The sequence below is a fragment of the Ctenopharyngodon idella genome, chromosome 22 (assembly GCF_019924925.1).
Source record: "Ctenopharyngodon idella isolate HZGC_01 chromosome 22, HZGC01, whole genome shotgun sequence".
NCBI lineage: Eukaryota > Metazoa > Chordata > Actinopteri > Cypriniformes > Xenocyprididae > Ctenopharyngodon > Ctenopharyngodon idella.
In genome coordinates this window covers 8718124-8743045 of record NC_067241.1, presented here as the reverse complement: position 1 = coordinate 8743045, position 24922 = coordinate 8718124, and the positions used below count along the sequence as shown (strand labels likewise).

Here is a 24922-nt window from a genome sequence, read left to right as displayed (position 1 = left end):
TTTTTTTCTCGATACAATGGGACCCAATGTTGTTTTGGACTTTTATTGTTTTAGACTTTCATAAAAACCCACATTCACAGCTGAGTCAAGATGTTTGAATAGGAACATCCGGTTACTTCAAGTTTGGATCCTGCCTCATGTTGGGTTGTATATGCCACCTTTATATTCAACACTGTGTTTCAAGGGACAGAGTAAACATACTCAGAATGATGTTTTTAACTTTGGTTCTTCATGTAAAGTGGCTTTCAAAAGTGCTGCACCCTGGATTAACCTAGATCTTCTACTGGCAAAAGACATTTTAAGTTTTAAACTACTCAAATGAATCATACAGAAAATGAGGAAGTCACAACTTGTTTTTCAAAAACATCATCTCTTTATTGACATCTTCAAAAGACCGATTTTGCATTTAACTCTTTCCGAGTCAATGGTAAACTTCAGAGAACGAGCAGATCCACCATGTTACCCCTCCTACTTCAATATCTACTGCGCTGAACTGTTTGAGGGTTTGTACCTTTGTGTGTATTCTTCCTGAATGTGCTGGCAGAGCAATGTATTTCAATCAATAAATGTTTTGAGTTTACATTTTCATGCATTTATGGCTATATTTAGATTGCACAGTCAAGAAAAAAAATTATTGTGCTTTTAATAAAGCAAAACTTTCTCTTAAATACTCTCAACCAAACGTGAACATTTGTGTGGTCTCATGACTTGTCTATGTGCACATATTCAAACAACTTCCATCAAAATAACTTTTTTTCCCGCTCTTTGTAAGGCTTTTCTTTTTCACTACAAGTGTGAAAACTCTGCAGTAAACAGATTTAACAGCTTTGATTCCCCTGAGAGTATTGAGCCAAACACTCTCTCTCAGTTCTGTCAGCTCTCACACCTTACCTGTCTTACACAACTGTCTATAACTTAACTTCTCCAAATCATAGAAACAAGCATAAGGAACAGTCACAAATAAACAAAACCCACACAAATCATACATAAACGTTAAGTTGAATGGAATGTACGTCCATATGGATCCATGGAATGCATGTTTGAGGAGTGCACATCGTGCAACTGTGCTTTGCCACATAATACAGCTGTACTTCCACATGTGCATGCTGACAAGAGGCTCTCACATGCTTATATTTTGAACGTCTAAACTTATATTGAACAATAACAGTCTACCAGCCATGTTTGCAGAGGAGCAGCGCCTCCGTGGAAGCTCTGAATTCTTCACAGTATCATAGTCTTGCCTTCAAAAACATCTACACCAAACATCTGACGCACTTGTGAATTTGACACCTATGGAGCAAAAGTGTGTGCACAGTGAGCAGGGGTTTGTGTGCATCTCAATTTCTATATGCGTGTACTGGTAGGACTTTGCCGTGTCATCTAGGTGTGCCTTATTAAACACGTCCCTGAGGTCTTACTACAACCGACACCAAATGACGACCTCATAAACACAAGCATCCTAAACATCTTCAATCATTCTTCAACCAATACAAAGATTTCTAAAACTAGAAAGTACCTGCTTCATTTCCAATACTATGAACACAATGGTTCCTAGAGGAATTAGCTTAGGCCACGGGTCCCACAGCACTGCTGTTTAATAAAGACTTTGTACCTGAACAGCACCAGCACAGCAGATCGACTGCTGCCTTCATAATCAAAATCATCATCCATTCAATCACTTTTAGTGCCTTTAGCATTAGTCTTATTGCTTAAATCAAAATGTATCAAAGTCACAGTGCTGAGAGTCTGTAGTATTCCGCATCTGGAGGTACGTCATCCTTGCAGAACATCGGACGCTCAAAAAACAACAGGACGTCCATGTAAATTCTATGTGACAAACATCATGAACATTATCTTTATAGTAAGGCAAATACAAACAAGACAAATATTTGTCAGAGCCTTCAAACAAGAACGTAATAAATATTCGGTGTGTGATAAACATCAACTGAATGCTACAGCAAGTCTGTTCCATTTATATTGTCTATGTCTGGTACTCCTGGGTTGGTAGACAGCCAGAGAGAAGCTCCTAGACATTGGAGATGTTTTGTGAGGCATCCCGTGCTTGTCGGATACCGTAGAGCCACTTGATGACGCGTGCATTCCTCTCGATGACTGAGATGCCGTAAGGAACCCGCTCACTAGGCTTGATGGGCCCATCGTCATCGTCATCTTCCTCTTCCCCTCGCCGTCCTTCCCCGCACTCTGAGCTAGAAGTACTGACGCTGCGGAGCTTGGAGACTGAAACAATGTCCGAATTGGCCCGTGCGAAACGCTCCACGCCACCCATTCCTTCCACCTCATCTGGGTCCAGCCCACAGTAGTTGAAGAAGCGCTCCAGGTCAGCTGTGGCTCGAGAGTAGCGATCGCTCAAGTCTGACTTGGACCGATGGAGGGAGGGGTGCTTCCGGGTTGAACCTGGACGTGACCCTCGAGAGCTGGCTGAAGAAAGGCGAGTGAAAGCAGGGGAAGCCGGGGGCAGAATGCCAGGGCGCAGAAACAGTGGGCTGGAGGGTATGCAGGGGGATGGAGGGTGTGCTGCCGAAGGTTGCTGCTGAGCAGGAGGTGTGGGAGGTGCCTGTGGCTGGGCTATCTGTGGTTGAGCTACTTGGGTTTGTCTAGGTTTGGGTTGTAGAGGCAATCTCTGAGGTTTTCTGCTCTCCGCCTGCGGTCGCACATCCACCCGCCGCACAGTTACAGAGTTGGGGGTTCCGTAACTACCTTGTGGTACCAATCTGGGAGCTCTGGCAGGGACCGGAGGAGGCCTTCGGCTGGGCTCTGTAGGTGAGGATTTATTGTTAAGAGGAGAAGAGGTGCGAGAGGAGTTGGGCGTTGAGGCAAGGTGTGCTTTGAAGTTGATGCAGTGCTGAGGTTCTGCAGATTGTCCACTACCAACACTGTGACCCCCAGAAGAGGGAGAGGAGGCTGAAGGAGAAGGAGAGGAAGGGGTAGGGGAGGAGGCAAGCGGCCCATCGCAGACATTGATTAGATTATTCAGTACTTCCAGGTTGAGTTGTGGTCCTCTGCTCATGCCATGGTCCGGTCCGTTCTCTGTCTCAAGTAGCCGCCGGGTAATCTTCCTCGCTGGTGGAGTGTTTATTCTGCATTGCATCATCATGCTTGGTGATAACAGTGGTTTGCGGATGATTGGGGGTTTCACAGGTTCTTGTCTAGTGAGTGCTACTTGTTGACTCTTTACGTACTTGGCCTTGTCCGCTTCCAGGCGCTCAACTGCACTCAGCTTCCGTGTTCCTGTCTCAGGCGCTCTACGGAAGTAGTCGGGGCCTTTATTGAGGATACGGAAAGGCATGGCAGAGGTGAATGGACCCCCAGTAAGACGGCCATCTGTAGGACGGAGGGTCTCCACTGGCATGATGGGTAGCAGTGGGATTAATTTAAGAGGTGAAATGAAGACTAAGGGTCAAAGTTTTCTTTGCAATCAAGAATGTCTTTTGAATGTCGTCCCAAGAAAGACTTTTGTAGTCACAGGTCTCTTTATTCCTTCTCCTTTGTATTTTAAGCTCTTTTTTCCCCACCTTCAAGGACCCCTTTAACTCTCTTACCAGTCTGAACACTCCTGCTGCTGTTATTATTTCACTCTTTTTTGTGTGCCGGCCTCTTGCCTCTATTATCTGCTCTCTCCCGAGTCCGGCTCATTGAATAGAGGCCCATGGGATGGGGTCATAAAGGGTCGCATTCCACATCAGTCCGGCTGAGTGACCCACCAGGACGGGGCAGATCCTGAAGTGAGCTCTTCGCAGCTGAAATGTTATCAGAATAGTTCTGGTGAAACGGTGGCTCAGTCCTTTCCTTTCAATCTCCAGATGTCTCAGACTTGTAAAACACTCCTTGAAAACCTGAAACTCTTTTTCTTGAAATCCTGCACTCTTTTCCTGGAGGAAGGAGAGAGAGAGAAAGATGCTGTCAGACATGGGTAGGCAAAGAGAGGACCTCCTTTCACTCCCTCTGCTCCACACATAACAGATACTGGAGTACTCTAGAGCGAATGGGGGCAGACGTTTGGTTTTAATGCACTGTCTGGCCCCTCCCACTACACTCTTAAAGCCTCCAGATGCTGCATGTGTGAGCAGCCAATCAGGAAAGAGAAAAGTGTTGCACGCACAAGAGGAGGAGAAAGGAGTAAGCCAGCAGATGATCTCTGATTGGCTGAGGGTTGGAATTCTGACCAATTGCACCCTTCCCCCCACTCACAACAAACACTCCTACTGAATTTTCATTCAAATGTGATTCTTTGAAAAGAAACAAAAAAGAAAAGGGCAGAGCTAAAGAACAGCTGCAATCTTTTACATTCAATTACATCAAACAGTGGCGTTTTATGAAAATATTTAAATGTCCTCCTTTCCACTTGTTCAGTGTTCAAGAGCGTACAAAGGCGCTTTGTGTAGTGTCTTTAGAGTACATTATAGGCAGATTATCATGTTTTATATTCTGGTCTCAGACTAGATTTAAGCCAAGGGCTCATTTAAATCTGTCTGAAACACTCATGAGCATCCACACAGCTTGACTCAGACAAGCTAGTTTCATATAATGTAGTAAAACCCTTACCTTCAGACTATACACAGACTAGAAAGCTGCTCTCAAATCAGTTCTGGCTCAAATTTAGACTCTTCTCTCACTCTCTCTGTCTTCACAACTTATGATGCTTTCATATTCTCTTGATCCTCAGTGTCAGGGGAGTGAAGGCAATTTTTCCCTTCCCTATTCTCCTTTTTGTTACTGCATTAAAGGTTTGGATTACATCATCACAAGCGCTGAGAGGCTTGCTCATTGCCATTTCTCACCATCATCATCATTATATTCAAATACACATTTTTAATTAATCTTTTTATAGCATGACTTTGTGTCTAGGCCCTCATCCTCGTTACGCTCCCCCTCCCTGTCTTCCACTAATAAGATAGAAAAGACTGTACAATAGAAAGATAGACATATTCTCTTACCAAGCAAGTTCACTTAAAAAAAAACAAAAAAAAACCCTAAATATAGTTTTAAACTAAATTACAGAACAGAGTGAATTGCCTTTAGAGAAAACTGTTAATAACCTTACTGACATTCGCCCCAAAGACTGAACAATAAATAGCCTCAATTGCTTAAACGAGCTCCTTGGCTTGCACTGCAATTATTTCCAACATGAAATCAACGTTGACCCCATTTACTTTCTTAATGCATGTTCCGTGTATTATTGTGAATATTTTATCAGTGAATGTTTTTCCAGATACTAAAAATTGTGTGGCTTTGTAAATTGTTAAAATGTAGTAGCATGCTCTTCCTCTGAAGCGAATTTCCTTTTCTGCTGCCGTCACTTTGGCTACACAGACGAATGTATAATCACATGTAGCTATTGTTTTAACAATTTCACATTCATTTTGACTCGATTTTGGTCTGGAACGCCCACTTTTCACAATCTAATCCATTCCCAATGGATGAAACCGAACCATGCTCTATATTTTTCCTCTTTAAATATCCTTTTTCTCTCACATTACGCAAGTAAAACAGGTTTCAAGTGGTAAATCATTTTAACTTTAATGTCATGCTAATTATTAGGCCTGGGTTAAAAATATTGATTTCTCCATTCTCATTTTGATGAACCAATGTCGATTCTTAAATCCCAAGATTCAATCTTTTAATCTATGAACTAAAAACATGTGCACTATTCTTCAGGTTATTTACCTTTAGCCAGTGCCGGTCCTACAATTCTGAGGGCCCTAAGTAAAACTCTGTGAATCTGCTTTGGATACAAGATTAAAAACCATTACTGTGACCACTAATGATTCCATTGTGGGGGTTTTTTTTTTTTGCATCATTCAGATACGTGACTCTGACTCATACGTGACTACGAGACTGAGACAGCAGAGTGACAGGTACGTTAAAAGTAGGTTAGCACTGGCACTGAGAAATGTCTTGTGTTGCGGTGTTTCCATTACTATGGAAATAGAACCATTTAAACATGCTTGGCATGCCTCTATCTATTATTGTGTCTTATAAGAGGCTTATGGACAGAGTAATGGAATAAATGCTTATCCAGGTCAAATTCTGTGGTGCATTTAGATGATGATCCACACACACACACACACACACACACACACACACACACACACACACACACACACACACACAGCTGTCTCTCAATGGCCAGGCTTTTAATAGAAGGCACAGTTGCTCAGGACCCTGCCATGCTGTTAAGGGTGAGGCAGCTCTAGTGTCCAAAAGCCAAAATGGATCATCATTCCTTCCCCTCCACATCTCTGTATTCCCTAGTGCTACACTGGCGTTTACCAGACACCAACATGGAGGAAAGCTCTTCCACAGGGAACATAGACCACAAGCATGAGGGCTTACAGGGACAAATATGGATAACAATAGCCACGTTTACATAGACACTTTTTGTTTCAATTGGAATGCTTTCAAATTAATCCAAACATAGTGTTTACATGAATGCTAAATAAAATGATCGGGTTGATGATCGAGTTTATATGTCAAAATCGGATTTAATCGTTTGACATGCGCACACTGCATGAATATTCAGAGTTTCCCGCTGTTTTGTTGCATAATAACATCCTCATTTTCTTTGTTGTATAAAGCAGACTTTATCTATTTCGGGTCCTAATTAGGAGACAATGAGCACACGAGAAGCTTATATTAATCAAGCAGTAAAGATGCCCATTCCCGTGCCCAAAACAACGCGCCTGTAGATGAGAGTCCGAAGCAAGCACTCGTGGGACAACGCTGTCCTGCACCACTTCACAGACGATGAGTCGAAAGAGAAATTTATATTGACACCACAGTCATTTATTATATTCAACAACAACATCAGCTTGTTCCGTCAGTTCGTCATTACACCATTTCTACATCATTGCACATGAGCAAAACTTTTCAGTTTCTGTTGTCAATCCGGTCAAGTGTTTACATGTCCTATCGAATAGATTAGAAAAGGTTTATTCCACCCCTCTCAACTCGAATGAAATTTCAATCGGTTTGGGCATTTTTATTCCGATTGAGGTGTTTATATGGAGCATTTTTATTTGGAATGGACTTTTAAACCAATTGTTATCGGAATACAGTGCACCATGTAAACGCACCCTAGAGCTAGTCATCAGATAAGCACGCAAACAGCATACAGCAAATGTAGCATAGGCCTGTGGTTCCCACTTAAACTATATACAAGAGATGTTATTGGAAACATTATTATAGTTACCAGTATTTTCACTGTATGGCTGATAACATTTAATTGTTGAATTTTGTTAAATTTTGAAAAATTGATATTTTGAGATCTGCTAAAGATTACATTTAACAGTCAGTGTTATTAAATCAAGAGTGTAAAGGTCTGAACCTGATCTTTGAATAAGCAAAAAATACAGCTCTCCTGTGCAGACTGTAATAAGCAGAGCTTGGTTCCCAATTTTGGGTTGCAACCCACCAGCTGAGAACCACTGTTTACAGCAATGATATACTCTGTCCAACAGGAGTGGAAATCACGCTCATCTAACAGTACACAGTGATCCCAAAACCATTAAAGTGTTTACTTCTCATGTAAAATAATATCCCCAAACAGAAGCAGACGCACAGTGGAATGTGACGGCCACAGGGGCGAGAGTGGCACGAACAGCCCAGCTTTGGGCACAAGCGTGGTGTGAACTGATTGAGATAACAGAAGCATTTCAGCAGTGAGCCAACTGGACCCAGAACACTGAGGACGTGGGGATAGCCAGGAATACACACACTTAGAGCGACACACACCCACGGCAGACTGCCACAACCACAGAAACACACAGGCATCTCCAAAGAAAACCTTTCTGGGCACAAAATAAAGATCTGGTCTTGATTTCTGAGAGCTGATGTAATGTTCCCCACAGCTTTTAGTGGTGTACTGGACTGTTGATTGAGCCGCAAAAAACGTGAATGGAAAATGTTTGCTAACGGCTTGAGCGTGGCATATAACAGTGATGTTTTTGTGGGTGTTTTTAAACCTGAATGGATGTATAATTTCCAATGTTCATTTTATTAATGTTTAATGATTTAATGATAGTACACTACATGGAGGAAAATGTGATGCAAATAAGCTAATCCTAAAAACCACTGGCGAATTGGGTGAGGGCTGGTCGAGCGCGGCGGTCTACAGCTGCAGAGACAAAGTAAAAAAATGACCTCACCAATTTGGCTGAAAGAAACTCCGCAATGTAATTAGAGGGGAATTCTGCGTGACTGAAAGGGATCTGCTACTTTAAGGATATCTATCAATTACTGCTGCGACAACAGGCCCGACATGAGAGATACACGTGAGAGGGGAAAATATTTGCTATTGCTATGTGGTTGCTAGGATGTTCTGGAGGGTTGCTAGGTAGCTTACTGACTCAAATCAAAAAAAAGCCCAGTCTCTATGAATCAGGTCCTTAGGGGGGACGGAATTGGGAAATGTCCACGAGCCAGGACTCGAACTTGGGTCGCCTGAAGCGCAACAGTGCTATATATTGGCATGCTGCCCACGAGGCTATCGGCACCAACATCCTTAGATGTTCCTCTTTTATTGCCCATTATATTTTGACATGTTTTATCTTACAGGTAAAAATAAGACCAGTTTAGCTAGAAACATGACATCACATCTTTCCTCAAAAAACTGCACCATTTGAGGCATCATTCATGTTTATAGCACATGCGTTATGTGCCAAAATTTTACTTTACTTAAAATTTAACTTTAAGCAGTCTGGTTCTCAACAAGAGGGCTGGGGCCCACAATAATGGGGCCTCAAACTTTCAAGCAGGCCACATGATGACTTAAAATTATTTAAATTAACATAATATTATTACTATAATATTACTGTTGGTTAATACACATCATTTTATCAATAACATTTAACAATTCACTTAAAATTCTTTCAAAATGATTCAGATGAAATCCTATATTCATTTCCATCAATTTTTAATGAAGAACACACAAAATGAATTGCTTTTCATTTAATTTTGATTAATTCATTATTAATTTTTACATTTTTTGTCACTAGATAGATTAGTCTAAGAGACCAAATTTCAATCTTAAGTTACCCAAAATTGTCATAATTTTGACAAAATGTATAGTTACTGTGCTTCGCTATGGAAGGGAAGAATAGTAATGGTGATGACTGTCCTAGTTGTACAGGTGCCAGGCTTGAAGCACTGATGCGAAGCTCCTGGATGTCAGATTGTCTATGTGAGGCCTTTGTGATTGGAGACTGACAGCTCTAAATAGATCAAAACCAACATTTCCTGCTCCTAGCAGCCCGGAGGGATTCACTCTGAGGCTGAGTCACCTGTGCAAAGCTGACATTAGCGTGTCAATATTCCAGGAAGTTCCTGTGAATCTTCTCAGGTACTGAGCAAGGATTGAGCGTAGAAGATCTGACGTCACTATGAGTAATGACAGAATTCAGGAATCCCTCCAAACTGGGAACATGAGCCATCCTGCTGACATGAGCGGAAGTTATGTAAGGAAAAGAGAGAAGGAATGTGTAAACAGAACTCAGGTAGAGACCATCACAACCCTGTGTAGTAAAGAGTCACGGTGAGGTAAATATTACCTCTGCAGGGTCATTTTCTGCATGCCACCAAATGAGGAAACTGATAAGAAGAGTCAGATAAGATGAATTCTGGACGAGCCCCCCCATTCGGCAACAAGTAGTTATATATTTCTTGTGCTTTTATGTGACAGTTCTCAATTGATTTATTGATAACGGCTTGTTTCAGCTGCATTTAGAGTGAATCTGAGTGGCTGTGGCCGACAGATGAACCTCATTTGTGGGACCGCTTACTTAAAGATTTGACCTCTTGCACTACACTGTAGGTGTTAGGTGTAAGTACAAGCTAACTAGCATCATTCCCAAGGGTTTTCCCTGGTGGCTTTTACTGCACTGACAGAGTCACACCTCTCACTCAACTCACCTCAGCGACCATGATAAAGACGCCCTAGAGGTTTCAAGCCTTTAGCCTGATAACCTTTCACACTGCCTCCATCCATAACCACCACAAAGCTCTATCGGCGAGGGAGAGCTGGTTATAAAAGGTTTTAAACAGCCTTCTCTTCTCAATGTGTGGCAAAGCACAGCTGTTTCCCCTCCGTCCACAGCAGGCCAAGATGACCTCTCAACACAACATCATTAGACAGAGCTGGTATTGTACTAAACATCCCACAGCTAGACCAGGATACAACATTGAATATCTGAATGAGCCCTCAGGATAATATCATCATTCATCTCCCATTTATTATTACAGCCAATATGCGGATCCCTGAAGAGATGTAAATACAGTTGCCCTTAGTGCCATTTCTTACACTCACAGTTTACCCAATTAAATGGGGGAATAACAGACTTCTGTTGTTTTTAAGTAATGATTATAGCATTTCTAGAATTATTTACCTAAAAATTATTTTGGTAATCAATTGATATGTCAAGTATTTCTTTAAATAAAAACAGTGTTGTCCTCCAAAAACTGTGCAAATTGAAGGTTATGACAACAAGTATAGTGAAAGTATCCATGGCTGTTATACATTATGTGAAAATGTTTTAAAACTAAGCCTTACATTATTAAAAACAGTTTGTCAGCCATTCTGAAGCAGAAAGGCAGTTTAAAATCACCATATTAAAAATGATAATAAAAAAAAGGACATTATTTTTTATCAATTAATTGTTGCAGCCCTAATAATATATTTAATTTATGAATGGTTTTATTATGATGAATAATTTTATTTATTAATCAAATATTTTATATATCTTTTTTGTAATATTTATATCATTTGGGGGATAATGATTTTATGCCTAAAATGGTATAAATAATATAAAAAGAATAAGAAAAATCCATACAAATCCAGTATGGATAATCTCAAAATGGCCAAACATAAGGTTATTAAGTTATAATGATTAATTGGCTTGCCCCAAATACCAATTTATCATTAGTTGAAAAACATACAAAAGTAGCTTAACATAATAATGGTTATGTGTCACAGAGGCGTGTTAGAGATCGTGTTACAAGCAGAGAATGTGATCGGTCTGTTCCTCCATCTCTCATGTTGACTATAATAAGATAATTAGATGGGAGCAAAAAGTCCTTCATGGGCCAGCCACACTGTTACCTTAAATTCTCCACATTTCCCTTCATCCGTCACTTTAAAACTTCAAATCAAAGAAAAACAAATTAAATCAAATCAGATCCCGGGAGTTTTCGGATCAGGGTTAAACGTCACAGCAGATCAAGACACTCCGGCAGCACAGATGTATCTGACCCCAGAGGCCTGGGTGATCTGTCACTTAAACGATTATTAGTGATTTACCGTTTCCCGCGGATAAAGCTCTGCAGTACCAGCTGCACATTTGAGAAAGGACACTGTGGTATCAGAGGTCACTTTAAACTCTCAAACCAGTACTGTTCAATCGCCTTGGCAACATCCTAACAGAACTGTCAGCTGTAAAAAGAGAGATGCAACTTGCTGTCATATTGATCAAGCAAAACGGCCTGATCATCCCCTAATTACAACCATGGAAACCTTGTCCATGTCAGACTCATCTCAGGAATCCATGACCCCCAGGTCCTTTAAATGGACCCTGACCCTGTTGCCTGCCTCAGGCCTGACAAAGTAATGCAGAGAAATGTCACTCACACATATAAACACTAACGCACAAACACACTCGCATCTACACAGAATTACACCTTGCTAGGTGTCTGCAAAGGACAAGGATGCTAACAGACACACAAAAGCATATACGTGTGGACAGAGTGTGTAATCACAAAGATGAGATGGTTTAAGCCTCATCCCAGAGTGTTGTTTTTACCTTCTTCCAACGTAGCTACCAATTCCGCTTTCCCACAGTCACACACACACACACACACACACATACACTCACTGAAACAAAAGAACAACAAACAAGTAGTAACTACGTTTACAAAAACTAGAGCACAACACAAACACAGCCTCTAAACATACACAAGCAGAGGTCACCTATTAACCCAGTTTGACCAATAACTAAGCCAGGAATGTTAATGGATCTCAGAGAGGGAGAGAGATAGAGATCTTTTCCTGCATGTATATGCAGACAATATGACATAGAAATACCTCACAGTTGTTATTACATGCACTGACTCAGTTCCTCATTTCATAGTCACTATTGTTTTGACACCATCCATCTGCTCAGTTGATGCACAGTAAGTTTTTTTTTTTATTGATCGAAATTGTTCAATATTTGATTTTTAATTTTGCATGCTTATTTTCTATTTTTTACATTTTGATTGCCTTTGCTGCCATCTAAAGCTCACTTAAAGTTATTTAAAATCACTAATAATTTAACAACTTTTAATTGTAATCTGTAGAAAATCTCAAAACAAATGTCCATTTTTATACTGTACATTAAAATGTGATGCCTAAATTCACTTGTAGTATTTTAAAACTATTCATTTTTAGTGTTTTATTTTTTTTTAAATTTATTTTAACAAAGTAGTATTGACTTTAATATCAGCCATTAGCTATAACATTAAATTATTTGTATAGATAATGTTCAATATCCATTTTTCATATGGTACATTATAATGTTGTACTATATGAAAAATGCTATAAATTCACTTATAGTATTTAAAATGTATTTTTTTTTTATTTAGATAAAATAGTATAACTTGATAATAATAAAACTTGAATATCATCCAATATTCAGCTATTATAATAAATAAATATCAGCAAGAATTTTAATATTATGGCACAAAACAACATTTAGCACCCACAAAAACCAACACAATCTAACAACTGAGCTCATAAATGCAAAACGACAGTCATCCACTGTTTTAACGAATATAATAAAAGCCCTAATGGGATGAGAAAATACCAGGAGTTTATCTGCATTTTATTTGCCTAAAACCTGAACTCAATCACCCTACACTCACACGATTCTTACTGATCCCATATAAACAACCATTACGTCCTACTAGGTAATCAGTCCAGTCCCAGCACGCTCAAATTAGACTCATTAGAGACTCACATCCTTCATAAATGAATGATGAAATGAGGGCATGACTTATACATGCGTTCCATGAGTTATTGCTAATACAATTAATGATAATAAAGTATCTTAAGAAGACAAAGATATTAAAAAATACAACTTATACAAAGAGTTCAACAGATATCTCACATAGTCAGCACAAACTAACTTCAGAAAGAATTTGACAAATCCACTAGTATATAGATTATTGGACCATCTCTGTTACGGGTTGCTTAACTTACCAGGACAAGTGTTTTCCAAGAGCAGGATGAAGCTCTCAAACTGCAGAGCCTTTTGAAGAACGGAGCTCAGCAGAGAGTCAGCGCTCCAGTGAATGTGTGTGCGAGTCTGTGTGTGAGAGCGCGACTGAGATGGCAACTCAAATACTTCTCCTCCTCCCTCTTCCCCACATAGCTCCTCCCAGCCAACACTTTTAGGAAGAGCAGGGCTGGAGAAATACAAGCAGGAAGCACAACACCTTCCTACGGACAAATGACCAAATGAATTCATTCATGCACCACCGTATTTCCACCATATTTCCACCACAAATCCTTTGCCTATTCTTGGTCTCGAGTGTTTTCCGATTGGAGCTTTTGCTTCCGACTGGAGTTCACCTCCTGGATGGATATTTGTGGCAGTCATTTCCCAAAAAACCTCTTAATAATCTTTTCCCACATTCCACCTAGACTACAAGAGGAAGTGATATAAGAGTGTCCGTCGGCTTCATCAAAGTAAACAGAGCTCTTCAGAAAACAGAAAGACAAGCAGTGGTGGCCATAAGGATATCCCATCATCTGGTTGGACAATTTCAGGAAGGTCTCAAAGGAATTACCCCAGAAAGATTGGAGAGAATCATCGAGTTTGACTGTTTCTGTTCTTGGAAGTAGACTGCTAAGAAGAATTTGTGGTTTCTCGGCTCTCAGAATATGAGTCTAGGTTTAGCGTCGCCCTCAAAAAACAAGTTCATCCCGTAAAATCCCGTAAGAGCAGGGAGTGGACTGTATCCAACTCAGACAGACAAAAAAGAATGAAAGTTGTGAAACAACACTGACACACCAGTGTTAGACACCTCAAACTCACTTTGAAGACTCCACCTCTCCATTTTAAGTAGGATAAACTGGATTATTCAAGGAGTGGTTGAATGAGGTCTGGTTTGGCAGACCACCATTGTGTGAAGGTGAATGTTCTCCTGAAAACAGATAACATCTGCCATCCAGCTGCACAACAAATAAACAAGTCTGACCATAATAGCTCCTATTCATTCAGTCAAGTCCAGGTGTGGACTCTTACCCCATTCCTCTCCATTTGGCTGCCTTTGAAACCCACACCCTCATGCCAAGGGGGCATACCTGAGTCCCACCGTAAACACAATACCCACAGAATGTGTGCCTGTGGCTATGGTAACAGATCTCTATGGGAATGGCTGCCGTGTGTTTTGAGGGAAGTGAATCAGGCAGATGCTACCAAAAGTCTGAAATATAGGGGTGTTAATGACAGATTGACAATGAATTGTTGCGCATAATTTAAATCGATAAAATCTCAGACTGATGATTAATAATCAGTGTGTGTAAACACTGTCTATACAGGTATCTGAAGCATATCTGCACACTGAGTTGCATTTCATATTTGCGACACAGATGTGCACACCTGGCTTGTGAAAATAAAGGAAGCTAAATTCAAGGTGTTGCAACATTTTACCGTCAATAAACAATGATTACATTCACAGAAAACACAATGATAATGTGATAAAGACGATGAGAAGAAGTAACAAGGATTTTTTCTGCTTGCCCAATCAGGGCAACACTTACCCTGCCAATATTTTCACTACATATATAATACATTTGAATTGCTATATTACAATTTAATTTATTTAAATTATAATTAATTATAGTTTCAATTATATAATTCTATTATTTTAAATGCAGATTTTTACATGGATTATTTTATTTCTAAAAGTTTTATTTTTTTTCTAAAAGTTGGCCAGCCCAGTTTTTGCGTCATGTTCACGGCACTAGTTAGACCCCACTGGGGGCTTTTTGGCCGATTGAGCATGTTGAATCAACACGAGAGAGAGAGAGAACAAGTCAGTGCACAAGAATAAAAGCAAAAGTGATGAAAGCGAGCAAAAACGTCAAGACACCATAGACAGAAGTCTGTTCTAATTTTACGCCATCTTACCTGAGGGTTCCAATGTGCGAATATTTTCATAATAACATGAGCCAACTGGAATGAATAAAGTAATCAGCGTGATTGATATTCAAAATGGTAAGCAAGTGTTGCTTTGTTTACAGTTTGTATATCTGCAGTCCTAGTTTCGGTCTCTGTTATCATCAATGCAAAATACATAAAACTAGAAAAAAATTAAAGTAAATAGTTCACCAAAAAAATGAAAATCATCACATATGGATGCGCTTTTTGGAGCTTCAAAAGCTCAGGTGCTATTCAATGCCATTACAAAGCTGGGAAGAGCCAGGATATTATTTAATATAACTCATATTGTGTTTGGCTGAAAGAAGAAAGTCATATACACCTATAGAATGGCTTGAGGGTGAGTAAATCATGGGATCATTTTTGGGAGAAGTATTCCTTTAAAATTAAATTGATAAAAAACCCAAATGCACTAAAACAGTGGACTGCTGTTTTAAGTAACACACCAATAATTAGATTTCTTAATCATATTTATTTATTATATAGGCTAGTTTAAATATAGGGTATGCATATAAATGGTATTCAGAGTCCTTCACATTAACATTAAAGGGTTAGTTCACCCAAAAATGAAAATAATGTCATTAATTACTCACCCTCATGTCGTTCCACACCTGTAAGACCTTCATTCATCTTCGGAACAAATTAAGATATTTTTGATGAAATCCATTGAAATACTTTTTGTGCACCAAAAAAAACAAAATAACGACTTTTCAACAAGATCTAGTGATGGCCGATTTTAAAACGCTGCTTTGAAGCTTAATGAATCATTTGTTTCAAATCAGTTGTTCAGAGTGGCAAAGTCACGTGATTTCAGTAGTTTGGCAGTTTGATACGCGATCCGAATCACTGATTCGAAACAAAAGATTTGTTAAGCTTCTAAGCATTCTTTTGAAATCGGTTATCACTAGATATTGTTGAAAAGTCGTTATTTAGTTTTTTTGGTGCACAAAAGGTATTCTTGTCGCTTTATAATATTAAGGTAGAACCACTGAACTCACATGAACTGTTTTAAATATTTTTTGAGTACCTTTCTGGATCTTGAGAGGTTCGGTGACATTGCTGGCAATAGAGGCCTCACTGAGCCATCGGATTTCATCAAAAACATCTTAATTTGTGTTCTGAAGATGAACAAAGGTCTTACGGGTGTAGAACGACATGAGGGTGAGTAATAAATTACATTATTTTTTTTATTTATTTATTTATTTTTTCTTTAATTAAACTCTAGTCTGAACTACTTCTGAATTGTTGACATGGGCTAGACTAGTTTATCACATTATGTAATTATTGTTTGAATGCAGCACTTTCATAACCATCATCAAAAGTAAATGACCATTGAGCTCTTCTAATGGCTATCATCAGATTTCCTTTTCGAATTCTATATATATCTTCAAACTCCATGCAGAAGACCTCTGATCTTTCACCTTCACGTCGTAACTTCATCCCTTCCCAAGTTCCTTAAGTGTTTACGTTGATGCTGCTTACGCTGCAGGATCAACGCTAATGTCTAAGAGCCTGGCTGCCCTATGTGCCACATTGGTAATGCTGTCAGCACTGATCTGTTTGGGTGCTCATCTGAGCTGCTGAAGAATGGCAGTGTCTTTGAAAAGGAGGATTATGAAGCAGTGCAGGATTACTACTGCTGCCCATCTTTCATTCTGAAGATCACAGACCATGCTGTAGGCTCTGAGCGAGACACACACACACACACACACTCACTCTCGCTCTCAAAGGGTCAAATTCGAACATCTCCTTTTACAACTCATATTACTCAAAGACATGTCCAAACGGGCTTTCACACCACTAAATCATCACAAATACACTGTGAATGCGCACATATGCACATAAACATGCCTGATCAACTGATTAATCAAACAGTGATGAAACTGACTCAATAAAACCAAAGTGAGGTCACCTACCATAAGCTGTTTACATACTTAGCTGTATTTGAATAAGCGGTTCAAATTTGCATGTGGGTTACATTCTTTATCAGAGGCTAGAATAGAGACAGATACCAGTCCAATTCCCTCTGAATTCAAAAGCAGCGTTAAAAGCAGGTTCTGACAGAATCTGTGCCATTTTTTGCATGAAATTCTGCAGAATGGAAGGGTAATTTCCAATTTATGCAGAAATATGGAGAGTTTTGTGCTGAATTCTGTGTAGGCCTGGTTATAAGTGGGCGGCACTGAAAGGATTGCCTGAAACAGCACCTGCTTCAACACACGCACACACTGAGAAAAGGTTTTGTTTGCTGTAGAGGCCAACCAAGTCAATACCATAGATTTGGGGAGGTTACGCAAAAACAAGAGCACCTGAGCCAATCAATGCATAGAGACAGGGAGATCAGGGGTTAGAGTGAACTCAGTCGCAGTGCCATACAGGGGAGGAGGCCAGATCCACTCGCTCACGTGCTGGAGGGAAACACAGCCCTCTAGGAAGGGCGGAGGGCTGGCTGGACTAGTGCTGTTTATCTTGGGAGGGCACTTTCTAAGGAGAGGCTGGAAAGAGCCAACTCACATTCCTCAGAGAGAGAGAAAAAAAAAAAAAAGAAAAAAAATGGAGATTTAGAAGAGTGCGTGAGGAAAAGGGGAAAGCTTGGTCACGTTCTGAAGTCCAAACTTGAGGAAGCTGTATTTAGTAAACGCATGTGGGCGGTTGATGTGGCAAACTTCTTATGGATCAAAAGCATCATCCAGAGATAAAAATAATAGACTTTAACTGTTTGTATGGTTGTTCATATTTGTTGAGCATGCCAGAATTTCATATTTCTGTAATTTCAATGCTATTACCGTGTGACTGTCAGGAATAAAATAAAACATTTACATTTAATTTAGCAGATGCTTTTATCCAAACGAGGAAAATCACAAGCACTTTATTATAAAAGTCAACAATAGATAAATATACACACTAGAAGTTAAAATATAAAATATATTATACATATATATATATATATATATATATATATATATATATATTAACATTTGTTAATTTACATTAGCAACCATTTCTGAAGTCCATAATAAACTTAATACAGGGGTTGTGGTCAAAAAGACTCTGAGCGAAATGAATCACATGCTGCATTAAGTTTCATACAACATTTAAGCTTATAGGAGAGGTAAAAAAAAAAATAGAGACATTGGTTCAAGATGTCTATATTCTATGGAAAGCCCATGAGATGAGTAAAAATATTATACAATGAGTCAAAGTATTATACAAAAACATCATGTGTAATTAATTGTAAATGCCAAAAAAAAATTCTAGCTAATTTCAATTAGGCCACAGAAACCACAGACCACATGAAACATTATGTGGGTCAAAGGGCACAGTGTCACAATCAGCATCATATTATGCAGTGGCTACTGTGTGTTTATGTCCTGTTAACAACCCATCAGCTACCGTGAAATTAACTAGACCTCTTGTTTATACATGGACACAACCTATTCAAAATATTTGCCAATTTAAACACTTTTCCAAAATGAAAAGACTTATTAAAACTATCAGAAACATTTTAGGGTTTTAGGAAATTTTATGAGATCACTCTGAGAACCCAAAATGTCTCAGATGCTCTCTCTAATCCTCTCAACTCTGCTGAGCATATGATCATTTTATATTCGCTGGAGCCTTGAGGCAGTCAGACTGTCAACTATCACTGAGAGAGAGACTGTGGTGCTTCACATGGTTTGCAAACTAACTGGCTTAGGACCCAGTGGCTAGTCTGTGGTTGAGGGTGTGTGTGCGTGTATAGTGTGAGAAAAACAGACTTTGCTCTGGAAGAGACAGAATACACAGACTACATTAATCTTTACTTAACAGTAACAGCCCCCCCCCCCCCCATTCTCTATCTCTGCTGATAGACCTCTACTCACCGCTGACTAAATTCCTACATTGGAATTTGACTTGCGGCACGAAGCAGCAGTCATCCTGGAAATTCACAAAACACAACCAGAAGAGATAGAGAAGACCATGAAGTCAGACTGTGTTATGACATCCAAACAGATCCCACATTTCCCAACACTGTGGAGGATGATTTTGGAACTGACATCAGCACTAATACTCAACTAAACAGTGGACAATCTTTTGCCACATATGGGGTGCTGAGGGTCTTTACTCCATTCAAATACTTCTTAGGCTGGATATACTTCAATTTCTGCGTTCTGCTGCATCTAGCGCACAATTGGCCGCACATGCCCTTCAAAAGTATACGCATTCACTGCATGCGCACTACCTAGCGCATGAACTATGCACAAGCAAACAAAAAATTGCGGACTGTGAAGGAATTTACGTCTTTCTAATATAGGATAACATCTAAAATGAACACTTTAGTCATAATACCACAAAGAAAAGTGGCACTAGTGCAAGAATACATAGACATGACAGAGAATAGTTGTTCATGTTTGTTTATATGCTTTAGGACTTATCGTGTACAAAAAGGTCAACATGACGCAAGTCCCTATTTAGACAGACATGAAATGATAATGCCCAGGCTATCAACTAACAGGGAATAACGAAAACATACTCTGAGCTTAAACTAATCCCTTTTCAATTTCCTTTGCAGTGGAATCAGGTCAGAACAACATAAAGAGAAGTAGCCTATATGTGTACATATCTTATTTGATCTGTTTCACTTGGTTTGAAGACTAAAGATATGCAGACACACAAGCACGTTCTTCCAAACAAAGCCTATCTACATAATACACAATCTAGTACCTCAGCAACAACAGAAGTCAGCAATTGTGCAGAAGAATGTCATGGAAGCAGTCAAGACCAACTTATATACATGTGGGTCAATGACGTGACAGATAATTTTTTTGTCCAAAGGCCTTAATATTAAAAGAAACAAAGATATGACATCCAAAGTATGTAAGGTAGTACAACTAGATCTCTTCTGTCGAATCCAAAAGGTTTTAATTATATTTTGCTACATATAAAGGTATTTTAAAGATTTTGAAGTGTCAAAAGGTCATTTGGTTTAACTGTCCAAAGGCCAATACAGCCACTTCATTTGTGATTAAAATATTTTAAAATGTAATAAATGTATATATTTTTTATTCTGGCACGATTTTACAACATCATATATCAACGTAGTGCAGAATGATATTAAAATTATGTGTTGAAGTTGTTGCTTTGTTATGAGAAAGAATGTCCGGAAAAATTAATTTCATTGATGTCATTCGGAGTACCCGATTAAAAGGGACCATTTTGGATCAAGTCATGCAGTCAGTATGATGTGACAGGATGTGACATCATTCAGACACCTGCAAAGGACCACATGGTCATGAAGCAAAGTAACTAACTCTTTTAACTATTTGAAAAATTTATGTTTTCACTTTTTATGCATGTCCCGAAACATCAGGTCATTCGGTACAACCGCTATAAAACATTATTCTTTTGCTAACTAGCTAGCTAGCTAGTTATCAGCCTGTTAGCATTTTTTAAAAATATCGTCATTCGGTATTACCAACAGTGTCATTCGATAAAACCGAAATTTTGGTTAAACCAAATGATTTTTTTTGGTGACAGATTTTGTCCATCTTGTAAAAAATGACAAAAGCAGTGTTAATTGATTATAAAACCACATAATTTCATTGTTAACACTTAATAAAACAAAATTATTATATCTCCATTATGTTTTTTTACACTTTTAAAAACCTTATTCATCAGTGACCCATATATATATATTATATATATATATATACACACACACACACACACACACACAAACACACACAAATACAATATACAGGTGCTGGTCATATAATTAGAATATCATCAAAAAGTTCATTTTTTTATTATAAATTATTTTTAAAAATGAAACTTTCATATATTCTAGATTCCCTACATGTAAAGTAAAACATTTCAAAAGTTTTTTTTTTTTAATTTTGATGATTAGAGCGTACAGCTCATGAAAGTCCAAAATCCAGTATTTCAAAATATTAGAATATTTCCTAAGATCAATCAAAAAATGGATTTGCAAAACAGAAAAGTTCAAGTTCTTTAAAGTATGTTCTTTTGTGCACTCAATACTTGATCGGCAGGACATATTACAGCAAATGACTTGCTCCTAGCACAAATTACTGCATCAGTGAAGTGTGGCATGGAAGTGATCAGCCTGTGGCACTGCTGAGGCACTATTGAGCCTTCAGATCATCTGTATATTGTTGGATCGACTGTTTCTCATCTTTCTCTTGAAAATATCCCATAGATTCAGGTCAGGCATATTGGCTGGCCAATAAAGCACAGTAATATCATGGTCAGCAAACCACTTGGAAGTGGTTTTTGCACTGTGGGCAGGTGCTAAAGTCCTGCTGGAAAAGGAAATCAGCATCTCCATAAAGCTTGTCAGCAGATGGAAGCATAAAGTGCTCCAAAATCTCCTGGAAGATGGCTGCATTGACTCTGCACTTGATAAAACACAATGGACCAACACCAGCAGACGTCACGGCCCCCCAAATCATTATTGACTTCAGAAACTTCACACTAGACTTCAAGCAGCTTGGATTCTGTGCCTCTCCATTCTTCCTTCATACTCTGGGACCATGATTTCAACATGAAATGCAAAATTTACTTTTATCTGAAAAGAGGACTTTCGACCACTGTTCACTGTCCAGTTCTTTTTCTCCTTAGCTCAGGTAAGATGCTTCTGACGTTGTCTCTGGTTCAGAAGTGGCTTGGTAGTCCTTTTCCTGAAGATGTCTGAGTGTGGTGACTCTTAATGCGCTGACTCCGGCTTCATTCTACTCATTGTGAAGCTCTCCCAAGTGTTTGAATTGGCTTTACTTGACAGTATTCTCAAGCTTGCGGTCATCCCTGTTGCTTGTGCACCTTTGCCTACCCAATTTCTTCCTTCCAGTCAACTTTGCATTTAATATGCTTTGATACATCACTCTGTAAACAGCCACCCCATTCAGTAATGACCTTCTGTGACTTACTCTCTTTGTGGAGGGTGTCAATGATTGTCTCCTGGACCATTGCCAAGTCAGCAGTCTTCCCCTTTAGTGTGGTTTCAAAGAACAAAAGATACCCGGAATTTATACTGTAGGGATGGTCATTTAATGAAACTCAAATGTAAATATTCTAATATTTTGAGATACTGGATTTTGGACTTTCATGAGCTGTACGCTCTAATCAACAAATTTAAAAAAAAAAAAAAACTTTTGAAATGTTTTACTTTACATGTAGGGAATCTAGAATATATGAAAGTTTCATTTTTTAAAATAATTTACAATAAAAAAATTAACTTTTTCACGATATTCTAATTATATGACCAGCACCTGTATATAAAATACAAATATATTATAGTATATGTATTTGTATAATAAAAGAGGGGAAATAACTGTAAAAATGATGACATCCAAAAAAAATTCTCTCAACGAGTTTGTGTTCAGTAAAATGGTAAACTGTGTAGCGTAGATGAACGGTTCAAGGGGAAAAAAACCTAGAACATATCAACTTGGCCTCTGGGTCAAGTTTCCTTATTAACAAAATATGCTCTATCCACCCACAGCCGTCACTTAAATACAAATATAGTGCAAAAGAAACACTAACGTGAAATAGATAGAAAGCACCTGTCACTACTGCTGTGCAGCTATTTTGTTACTTCAGTGCTGCAGTCAAGGTTAAATCACTCAGAGAATGTGTGTGGTAAACCTTCACTCCAGGACTCGCCCTTGGGCTCCACTTTTTACAAGACTGCACATTAATTTTCAAAGCCTTGTTCGGCTGCAACACTGACATCCTGCAATAAAAGTGCTCATCACCCAAAATTGACTCCTTGCCGAGAATCGGTTCTTTCGAACAGTTCATTTCAAAGGAAATTTTTTACGTCATCACGCGGTGCCTGGCATCCCGGAGTGGCATAATGTTCTCATAAAATTATACTAATAAATCTCAGTTCATAGTCGTCAAGAACACAAATATCATCTGTATTTACCTTAAACAATATTAAAATTAATTTATATCACTTCGCTGAAAGACTTTGCACGAATCATTCAGACATTTGTGAACCAGTTCAAACGAACCGCTTGAACAAATATCCTGATACATATACACTGATAAGAATTAGCAATAACATTTGATTGAACTGAATGTGCTCAATAATAATTTTAAACGAACTGTGAGCGATTATGTCGTTTCAGCATTGCAGCTTGCTTCTGAAGCTGTCATTTTTAATTTCGAATATTCCATACGCAATAATCATTTGACCAACGTAAGTTGACATTCAGTCTTGTGTACAATAAATTCATTGAACACTCACCTCAGAAGCGACACTGCAGCGTTTCCAAAGTAGGTAAAAATCAACTAGATTGTAGCGTATGAATTTAGTTCATAGCTTAAATGTCTTTGAGACAAAAAGTGAGAGTAGCTATATTTTCATGAACACTGAACGAATTGAATTTCTGCGGGGAATATACCATTATCAGACGACAAAATATGAGGGTGCATTGTCATTGAGGTTGAAAAATAACACGTCAACGGTAACATATGTTTTAATTTACCACACAAATATATGCTTATTTTTAATAAATATGTTCTTACAATACAAAAAAATAGGACATGAAAGCGGGTTAGAGTGTCTGCACACCGCGTGAACACCCCTAATACTGCAAATAATAGTATGAGCCGAATCCCGCCATTGGTCACTTCCCAGTTTGGAAAACGCAGGATAGTTTCCAAGGTAACCGCCCCTTAATGTGTTACGTATTACGTAATTGTTTGCCTTCATTCAAAACTCACAGCAACTGATAATAGGCCTAAATCTGGTTAAAAACAATATTTACCTCAAAAAACTTGGTTTTTATTTTGGAACACACTTTGTTCACATTAATTCTTCCATTCTGTCAAAGCCTGAATCAGGTAACTCAGCTAACAATTTGACCTTTTTCAAAGTGATTTGTGGCTGATAAGTCAGCAGTGTAAGTAGAGGAGGCTTTACAAACTGAATACAAAAACCCTGACCCATTAAATCTAAAAGTGTTTATTTAAATTCTGGCCTAGACCATTTTTCCTGCTTAGTAAGACCAGAGCAAACTTATACAGTAGCCTATGATGGTATACAACTACAGCAGTATTTATTAATTAGCGAAGGAACCTTCATTTGTGACTTTGTCTAATTAAAGCAGTTGTGTTACACTACATCATATGTTGAGGCCCAGCCAACACCAGACAGGGCTGTTATGGGGGGATGGTGTTAATTCATTAACTGGCACAGATTCACTATAGCAGTGTTTGTTCTCGTCTGCGTATACAATGAAGCTACTGATAAACTAAAGTAGCAGAAGGTGAATTCAAAGTGATTTAATTAACTTACAAAGTAGCCTTTCACTTTTTGTCAGTGCTATTTAGGTGCTATTGGGAAGCAATTGTGAGGACAAATGCAATTGCTTAATTAAATGTAATTTATAGACTGTAATTGTAATTTAATTAATATTTTTTTAAGGATTTTTTGATTATTTAATTGCTGAGTCATTAAAAATAATATGTGTGTATATATATATATATATATATATATATATGTATGTATATATATATAAAAGATGTGGCCTTTGCAGACTATGTAATTAACAAAGAGACGCAGAGAATAAGAAAGACGTTTTGTAAAAAAACAGCAGCCTGATCCTTAAACCCCCATTGCTCACTCCCACTCGGGGCTCTGAGAGGCCAAATGCCGTATGCATCCATTGTTCAATGCTCGGTTTAACTGTTAGCCATGATGA

At 38.6% G+C, this 24922-nt stretch overlaps 1 protein-coding gene across 2 annotated transcripts; it reads right to left on the bottom strand.

Annotated features, from left to right (window-relative positions):
* Nucleotides 1–350: 350 nt before the first annotated feature.
* wu:fa11c10 (protein FAM110A) lies at nucleotides 351–23598 on the bottom strand. 2 transcript variants are annotated; one of them, XM_051879146.1, is made up of 2 exons: nucleotides 23464–23598; nucleotides 351–3890 (listed from the first exon to the last, which is right to left on the bottom strand). In XM_051879146.1, the coding sequence occupies exon 2, from the start codon at nucleotides 3368–3370 to the stop codon at nucleotides 2027–2029; it is 1344 nt and encodes a 447-aa protein (XP_051735106.1). In that variant the 5' UTR covers nucleotides 3371–3890; nucleotides 23464–23598; the 3' UTR covers nucleotides 351–2026. The 2 variants fall into 2 exon arrangements, with proteins under 2 accessions (XP_051735106.1, XP_051735104.1); XM_051879144.1 differs by lacking the exon at nucleotides 23464–23598 and adding an exon at nucleotides 13247–14463.
* Between the last annotated feature and the right edge of the window lie 1324 nt (nucleotides 23599–24922).